Source organism: Myxocyprinus asiaticus, chromosome 15, assembly GCF_019703515.2.
Source record: "Myxocyprinus asiaticus isolate MX2 ecotype Aquarium Trade chromosome 15, UBuf_Myxa_2, whole genome shotgun sequence".
NCBI classification, from domain to species: Eukaryota; Metazoa; Chordata; class Actinopteri; order Cypriniformes; family Catostomidae; genus Myxocyprinus; species Myxocyprinus asiaticus.
The window spans coordinates 40486268-40495777 of record NC_059358.1 but is presented as its reverse complement, the minus strand read 5'-3'; the positions used below and the strand labels follow the sequence as shown (position 1 = coordinate 40495777).

At 37.5% G+C, this 9510-nt stretch overlaps 1 protein-coding gene across 1 annotated transcript; it reads right to left on the bottom strand.

Annotated features, from left to right (window-relative positions):
• Positions 1 to 394: 394 nt before the first annotated feature.
• Positions 395 to 7548, bottom strand: LOC127452632 (solute carrier family 52, riboflavin transporter, member 3-B). Its single transcript, XM_051718258.1, has 4 exons — positions 7270 to 7548; positions 3667 to 4749; positions 1949 to 2072; positions 395 to 1587 (listed from the first exon to the last, which is right to left on the bottom strand). Exons 2-4 carry the CDS (start codon positions 4692 to 4694, stop codon positions 1375 to 1377), a joined length of 1365 nt encoding a protein of 454 aa, XP_051574218.1. The 5' UTR covers positions 4695 to 4749; positions 7270 to 7548; the 3' UTR covers positions 395 to 1374.
• Positions 7549 to 9510: the final 1962 nt, after the last annotated feature.

Here is a 9510-nt window from a genome sequence, read left to right as displayed (position 1 = left end):
AAGTGTGGGGTGAAATGTCACTTGAGTATCTGGACAAACTGACAGCTAGAATGCCAAGGATCTGCAAAGCTGTCATTGCTGCACGTGGAGGATTTTTTGATGTGAACTCTTTGAAGTTGTTTAAGAAGTTCTGATTTTTTTTTTTTTTTTTCAAATTGTAATTGTAGGAGCCAGATGTAATGATTGTTCAAACCACTAGATGGCGGTGTGCACCAGTGGTGTGGGTGTGGTCACCTGTTAATATCACATGGTATTTAAACTTCCCTTGGGTTGTATCAGGGGGGACAGGTGACATGAACATTTGGTTCTTACCATAGATCCACATGCTTTAAAACTCTGTACAATATATATTTCATTAAATGGACAATGAAGCGTTTGAAATAGATATTGTTTTGTGTACATTGTTTATTCCAAACTATGAGTAAAGAACATCTTACATTTATGCATTTGGCAGATGCTTTTATCCAGTGTCTTACAGTGCACTTATTACAGGGACAATCCCCCTGGAGCAACCTGGAGTTAAGTGCCTTGCTCAAGGACACAATGGTGATGGCTGTGGAGATTGAACCAACAACCTTCTGATTACCAGTTTTGTGCTTTAGCCCACTACACCACCACTCACCACTCATCTTACCACCTTGCCCTGTCTTATAGGAAAAGCCACTACAGTAATAGTAATTTTTCATGTTATTAATGCCCTGACTATACATTGTGATCAATTGAATGCCTTTTTGGTGAATAAAAGTTCTTTCCATAAGAGCAAAATCTGTATATTATTATAAACTAATATATATATATATATATATATATATATATATATATATATATATATATATATATATATATTCAATTCATTCGAGAACATTTATTTTTTCCAAGCACAATAAAGTATTATAAAACAAAAGAACAGAAATACACTTTAAGGTTTTATTTTAAGTATCTTAAAAACAAAACAAAACACAAATATTCTCCAGATTAAAACAAAAAACTAAAACTCATGACCTTAGACTTCAGTAGCACTTTAATATTACATTAAAAACACTACATATCAAGTATAGCATACACATATAACAAAATTGTCATAATTGATATCAGTAACACTGTATGGGACTTAGTGTAGAGGCTTGTTTATGGGTTATTTATCATAATGTACCAGTATAAAAAACTACATGACAACCAAAAGGAAAAATTGTTTCATAACTTTTTTTTTGTTGTTTTTTTTAACAATACAGTAGCTTGGATATGATCTATTTGTAAAATAATAATAATAAAAATAAATGTGTAACATTCTAATGTGTTTCTTGAACCATGTTTGGTTTTATTTTACTTACACATTAGTGGTTTACCCTGAATCCATCAGAAAAATGCTTGCTTTTATTCAGGGCACCTGGTGTTACAGGGATCTCCTGATTGGAAAAGTCTATAAACACTAATCAAAGGGAATATTGTCAGGGCACCTAACATAGAGCCAAGCTGCACTACAGCTCCACACCAAAGGAGGGCGCTGTGACCTTCATCTCGCAGGATCACCCCAATAATCACCTTCACATAGGACAAAGTTAGGACAAAAATGACCCAGGTTATGACCTAATGATGGAGGGAGAAAAAGAGATTATGTTAATCTAAATACAGTATGTGACTTGGTACCAAGAGGAGTAATATGCCACTCACATCATATTTGTGCTTTGTTGCACTCAAGTGTTATTAATCAACACTGTCCATCAGTTATTCTGATTTTTTAGGAATTTAGGATCACTTTGACCATACTGTATATCTAAACAAACACTTCTGCCTCCATAATAATAAAACTTTTATTATGTTGATGACAACTAAAAACTAATTTTACAATAATTCCAAGTCTGCATTATAATAATAAAATATTGAACATCGGTATTGTGTATTGCCAATATCACAAATGAAAAGCATGTAAAGATTTTGCTAGCCTTACAATGAGTGCTGCTCCTAGGTCATGATGGATGAGCAGAGGGCAAGGGCTTAGTGCTGCCATGGCCATTATGTATGCTCCAAACCCTGTGCCAGTCACTGTTAGAACCCCCAACAGCATCAGAGACCTTGAACATAATTAGAGAAAGAGTTTCAGCCAGCCAACTCTTACTTGGAACTAGGAAGTTAGGAATGCAAATTTTGGCATTCTTTTATTTAGGGATGTCCTGAAACCATTTTTCTTTGAAAACGAGGATGAGTACTGATACTTCCTCTTCGGTACTCGTGAATACTGATAGCCTACCAGTTTTTTTTTTGTGTTTCTGAATTCCATATCAACAGTTTATTTTAATTTTATCACCAAAACAATGTTTAAATAAATGAATTCATTAAAAATTGTATTAAATGAAAATACAACAATGAATTTTCATAATGTATTATTATGGTATTGTTTTTATCAAATTAAGTGAATGAATGAATGAAGTGCTTTTATACAGAAGCTCACAGCACAATCCAAAATACAACACTGAAGTAATTTTTGTCAAATAAAGTGCTGTATAACAGAGTATCACATATTGGTTAAATAATAGTAATACAATTACTATTGATATATTATTATTATTATTATTATTATTATTATTATTATTATTATTAGTAGTAGTAGTAGTAGTAGTATTACAGTGAATAGTACATAACTAAACAGTAGTGATATATTTCTGCTGTACTTTTCTCCATTTAAATTGAGCTATGTAGTCTATTGAGTAAATACTGTATGTAGTCTGTATGTGCCTTGCACTACAAAGTGAATTAGCGCTCTGCTCTCTGTCATCTGCTACAAACAGAGCGATCGATGCTCATGATGGTGTTTTCTGTGTATGAGCCGAGGAGCTGTAAAAGGTATCAGCAGCCAGCCTCGGCAAAACACAGTTCCTCACATTCACAAGCGCTCACATTTGAAGTGCGCAGCACATGCAAACTATATATTTATCTAATTTAATCGCAACCTTTATGGTTTAATAATCCCATTAGGACATAAAGTGATTTTAATTTGTGCGCTAAATATTTTCAGAATGACATTCATACATCAGATAGTTTTGTTTTTTGATCTCGGAGCATTTTTACTAGCACGAGTACAAGTACATGAGCACGGCATTGGTCCCGATTCCGATACCAGTATCGGGACATCCCTACTTTTATTGATTGCTGACCATCATTAATCAGTGATTCACCATTAAACAACAAGCCTTATATTAAACATGTGACCCAACAGACATCCAGGCTTGGGAGTAACGTGCGAGTAATACTGTACGTGTATCCATCTTTTTTCATAATTCACCAAAATTCATAACTGAAGCCTATTTTCGTTATCCAGTCTCCAGTGTTTTCACTTGCATTGGTGTATGTTTTAGCAGATAATGTGATGTTTAGCGAGTTAAATTTGTAAAAATGGTCAAAAAAAGCACGTGACTCCATAATGCCAATACTTTAGAGAGTCGCAATGACCGTTTTTTGACCTTGCCTCACCCGACAAAGTGTAGAGAGTGGATCAATGACGTGAAGCTATGGACTGAGGTTAGCTACGTTGATATTTCGTTAACTACTTCAAGTCATTATAACAGCCAACAACAGCACAAGATTAGCCTGAACATATTTTTTAACAACAATTAATCAGTTAAGTGTACATACTGACTTGACTTTGAAAAACAGTATTGTTGCTCTCACCTGATTGGTACAAACATGGCAATGAAGCAGGCCACCGGATTGGCTGCTGTGGACAAGGTTGCTGCTAGATGATAGGCCTGATTTCCATAAGGAAAACAGGAGTAAGACTGGACTGAGGGAAGGACTGCATTGGTCAATGCATTGACCCAGGCCAAAACCACAAAAATAAAGACCAGCTCTGTTCTGCTGTAGGTCCCTTTTCCAAATGTGCTGCGACGAATTACCAGGCTTTCCGGAGAATCTAACATGGGCCTCTCTTCTGGAGTTTCCCTCTTCAAGGATTGGCTCATATCAATCTTCTCCACCTGCTGAGACTCAACAATATAATCTTTGCTCTTGTGTTCCCGTGCCACAGCTGGATGATGGTTGAGTAACAGGAAGGCGCCCAGGCACACTATCATCATAGCACTGAGGAACAAGAAGAAAACCTGAGCAGAGAAGTTGGCCGGCTGGTAGTTTGCTTGTAATTCTCCATCAGAATCCCAGGACGAGTTACCCATGCTAAAATTCGCAATAGCACTAACATTTTTACAGTGGACCAAACCCACACCTTGGACAAGAGCCACTAGCGCTGGGACCAGCCCGCTTAAACCTTCCCCAATGAAGTAGGTGGTGAGGTACTTGGGCTGTAGACGCATCATGAAGGGTAGAAAGGTGACTGAGGAGGTGCAGTCCACTACAGACAACAGGAAGCTGAGAGACAGTAAGGCAGCACTGTGCTCGCCATCTCTGAAAGTAAGTGTGTGCTTCCAGAAGAAAGCCAGGAGGAAAGTGGCCACCACACCAACTGCCACAATGGTGTAGATAACAGGTCGCTCATCCAGCGCTCCAGGTCTGAAGCGGTGCATGAGTGTGATGAAGAGGGGCCCGATGTTGGCCATTTGGATAATTATAGTAAGGTAGGATGGCAGGTACCAGCCTTCGGGAATCACAGGGGCAATCATAGGTAGCTCCACCCACATCCCGTTTATGGCCACCCATGAGCCAATGCCAAAGAGGCAGGCCAACACATGTGTGAGTAATGACATGATGAAAGGGCTGATGACTACTTCCTTAAAAAAGGCAACTGGTGATCAAGGTTATCTGTAAAATGAAAGCAAAAGCAAGATTATTATTTTATCAATGGCTCCTCCTATTCTTTGACCTTCAAGCAGTATTTTATTGCCATCGATTTTAAAGCTGCAATGTGTTTTTTCTGCGCTACTAGGATCACCAAATGGAATTGCAAAAACACTCGTAACTTTTGACACACGTAACCTGAACACTCCCCCTTATTCATTGGGTTGGAAAAACAGATAGCCCAACCGCAATTCACATTGGTTTGACTCAGTAGGTGTGTTCGACTTCATGCAGCACTGCACAGACCAATGGCCGCATGGCTTGATACAATGCATGGTGGTTAGAAATGTCGTTGGGGGCGCTGCTATGTCACCATGAAGTATACCATGAAAGTACTGTGAGAGCAAGACGAGTGCAGCCATTGCAGTTGCTCCAAAGCGGCTGCACAGGCTCTGAAAATGACACAGCTTATTCAAGATTGGCCAGACTCTCCAATGACACGTGTTTCATGGGTTCAGTTCGGAATGGCATACTACCCATTCTTCTCTTACTGCTTCTGCCAGATCAGTTGTATGGTAGTATGTCATTACAAATATGTTTATTCTGACACCTTCAGTTCTGTTAAACTCTCACAAATCTGTGTTTTTAAACCAGTACAAATCTCTTTTCATGTAATCTTAATCTTATATGACCATGATTATTCATAAGAACATATTCAAAATTATGCTTATATCTGACTTTCTTCTTGTACCTTACAGGCAATGTATTAAGCAGCACCTAACCTATTGAAATTAACAGGGTTTCCTGTTATTATATGTAAAATACTAACATCTGTCTATCTGAATTACTATCGCATCCACTTTGTTTGCAGTCAAAAAAAGCATACTTTGCCTGATCTGCCGGGACTGATTTAAGTATAGCACACAATGGGAAGCACAGAAATGTCTGGCTTGATGCCGATCATTAAGGCAAGGTGCAGTTGAAGTCGAATTCACCTATTGACCCCATTTACACCTGGTATTAAGATGTGTCTTGGGTGATCCGATCACAAGTGGTCAGGTGAGACACATTACTGTTTACACCTGGTCGCTCAAATGCATCTACTGTGGCCACTTGTGATCGGATTTTGAGGGGAGGAGCCCTGTTTCATGACGACATACATCAATCACTATGTCAGAGTGTCACTGCATGATAATAAACTGCAACAAATTCAGAATAGACAAAGATAGCACAAAAATGCACGTTATCTCTTACCCAGATTACCTGTATTAACCTAAACTGCAGATGTTCGTGCTTCTCATAAGTGTATGTGCATGTTAATTTCAGATGCACTGAAGAAGATTCTTGAAGTTCTCGTGCTTGCGTATGTATCCGCTTGTTTTAATGTTCATATCAGAAGGTTATTTCCTTTTAAAGCTGCTCGTAACTGGCAAAATTTAAACTCTTGTTTTAGCACAGCGGTTGACAGGTGAGGGTTAGCGCTTCGCTGCTGCCGGGATGCACACAGGACAGATTAGCGTTCACAGCTCAAATGCGTTTATGACCACTTTCGTATGTGGTTTGTGTGATCCGATCACAAACCGTTTCAGACCACGTTTAGACCTGTATTTAGCGCTGACCACATGTGATCGGATCACCAAAAATGCATCTTAATACCAGGTGTAAACAGGGTCATTGTTGCTGTGTCGGGCTGGTCTGGACACTTAAACAGAGAAGTCAACCTACTAACAGCTTATCTAAATTTCATGAACGGAAACTCAAAGTGGCAAGTTAATTTCATACATTGTTCACATGATATCTCCAAAATACTTTTGTTTGTGTTCTGCAGAAAAAACAAAGTCTTTAAAACTGCATAATTGGGAGTAAATGATTAAAGAATTATCATTTTAGGGTGAACTATTCATTTAATACAAGTGCTCCATCTTGGGCTAAATAGTCTCTGAAATGGCCACATGATTTGATGTATCATTCATGTCTGTAGTACAAACAATATGGGATGGGTTATGCAGCAGAGTTTAAGAGTTAGGGGTTTGTTCAAATTCCTAATCCTAAATTTATGCAATAGCTTGCCTTATCAAATACAATTACACTGAAAAATTAATAATGTTTTTATTTCCAATTAGCACTCTTCTTTAGCATCTATTTCCCTTTCACTCTTATTGAATTTTTAAACTCAGCCCAGTTTTTGATATGTGTTGATGTAATTTAAAATGACACTTCATTTCAGAGAAATCACATGACCTGTCCTATTCAAACTTACTGTACAGAAATTAATCGTGAATTTGGCACACACAATACTACACCAACAATTCCCGTATTTACTTTCATATCCACTCCTTAATCACCTTCCTCATTCTATGACTATTTCCTATGCATAACTATTTCCTTCTACAGGACTGTATGAACAATTATCCATTCACAATAACCAGTTTGTTTTCAGTGGCTAAGGACTATTCAATGTCGTTGAATCTCCTTTTGCCTTACATCACCCCACTTGAAACACCCTCATGTATACACAAATAAACACAAACATCCACATCCCACCTTACGTCGGTGCACCACTGCTGGTTCTTCACAGATTTCAATGCATTCTGAGTAGTGTTGGCAGTTTCATCAGACTTCAGCATGTGAGTTCTTTCCCTCCTCCCCGTTTATGTTCCAGCTCCTTGGCTCGCTCACTGTAATATTCACCTGATGGCAATGAAGAGCGTGTGGGCACAAGCTTTCAGTATGTGAACCACAGATCCATTATTCCAGTGGGCTAACATTCAAAAGCATGTGCTTATCTGCCTGGCGGTTAGTGAACAGGGAAGGAGAGTATCAGCATGACGCAGCTAAAGCCCTCCCCCACTCCACTCGTTGACCTACCAACCTTGAAGTAAAGCAGGAAGTGTAGTTTACTACAGAACAAAGGCTGAGGCAGCTGTCTCCCTCTAACATTCAAACAGTCTTGTCTCTTATACTTAAACATGGCATGCAGGTATTCAAATACATTTCATATGTTGTGGTTTGAAATACAAGCATATACAGTACTGGATTCAAAATCTAGTCTATTAATTTTGATATTTACTTACAGAGATCTATTTGAAGAGCACTAGCGTTAAGCGCAGTGCTATGCAATAAGTCATATGCGCAAGGTCAGTGGGCATGGCCATGACGTTTTGGTATTTTCGTGCAAGCATGTGCTAAGTTTAAGTGCAAGTGGGTTTAGCAAAATCACGCATGCCAAGCACTAATAGGCTGGATCAAATGCAATTTAATTCTGAGGTTCTTCTCTGTTCATTGAACTGTCTGCATCCTATTATATAGTCCATTCCCTCAAGCACCAGTGATATACACAATGACAGCATATTCATAAGAGCTGGTAGTGTAAATAGACTGTATGCAATGAATAAAAAAATAAAATAAAAAAATAACGTTCTTTTGTGCATTAACTGCGTCCTTTATGACTGTCAGGCATATTTCTTTGACAGTGACACTCTCCATTTATACGCATGGAAAGTGTGATTCTCGTCAGAATTTGGATGTACGCTCCATTAAATTATAGAGAATGTAATTATTATTAATCATTTTCATCTACTGGCACACAAATCATGACTTTAACAGTGATTGTATCAGAACGCACTTCACTTCTACCGGCCGATTTTGATTTTGAAAATTAAATTAATTTATTCATTTACACAAAAAAATGAAACCAAAAATATTTCTAAATACAATTTACACTTCAAACGAAATGAAAATATAATCAAAATAACAAAGTGGTCCAAAAAATTATCCCATTTTACCCTCTCCAACTTCTTCCACCGGCCCGTTTTCAGTGACTTAAAAATCACTCTATGGCAACAGGTGGAAAAATACCAATACAAATTAGATCAGCAAGGCAAGGCAAGTTTATTTACTGTATATAGCACATTTCATACACAATGGCAATTCAAAGTGCTTTACATATAAATTTGAAAGAAAATACAAGATACAAAAAATAAATAAAAACCAATTAAGAACATGAATTAAGAATAAAAAGTAAAACACTCATTGAGAAATAGTTATATATACATAAAAATCAGGAGAACAGGTATTAAGAGCACATATAATTGTTATATTTACAATTACAATTGCAAATATAAACATAATAATAATAATTAAAAATGAAACCATGACTTATAGATAGTTAAACACAAATCTCATAAATTTTTGTTTCATAAAACGGCTACAACTGTGATTGTCAGGGACAGAATTTGATGTTCCACTATATTTTCAGAGTTTGGATACGAACTTTATTACCATCTGCTGGTGGAATCTCCAAACTGAAAATGTAGGAGCTGGATTTAGATGTTGTGCTGAAAACAGACGTGGTATTAAAACAATGCACAATGACTTATTTCTCAGAAACCCACAGTTTGCGCACATACACCCAGAGATAGCACAATCACTCCCATCCACGCCCACGTGCGCTTTGCGCTGACATGAAAATTGCGCTTAGAATTAGTGCTCTCACAATAACTGGATAAGATGTAACGCACGTTTGTTGCGTGTAGCGCTGCGCTTTGTGCGCTCACAAAAATAGAGCTCACAGTGTCATAGTGAGGCTCGTTTCAACATAAGATCTTCTGTCATTTTCAGAAAATATTTAAAAAACATAACTGTACACATAATAGCTCTTCAAATGTCTATTAAATCATTTATATTACTTATAATTTCTTTCTTTCACACTAGGTTAAAGGTAGCAGTCAAAACCAGCTCTGCCATCTTCCACCTGTTACCCAAGTCATGTGCCAAGCAAGGCTT

What these genes read in the sequence shown, in the direction of transcription:
- LOC127452632 (XM_051718258.1), bottom strand. Translation starts at nt 4,694, where the DNA reads ATGTCATTACTCACACATGTGTTGGCCTGCCTCTTTGGCATTGGCTCA. An exon ending in GCCATGTTTGTACCAATCAG is followed by an intron (nt 2,073 to 3,666) that starts GTGAGAGCAACA and finishes ATTATGTTCAAG; the next exon opens with GTCTCTGATGCTGTTGGGGG. An exon ending in ACCTAGGAGCAGCACTCATT is followed by an intron (nt 1,588 to 1,948) that starts GTAAGGCTAGCA and finishes CTCCATCATTAG; the next exon opens with GTCATAACCTGGGTCATTTT.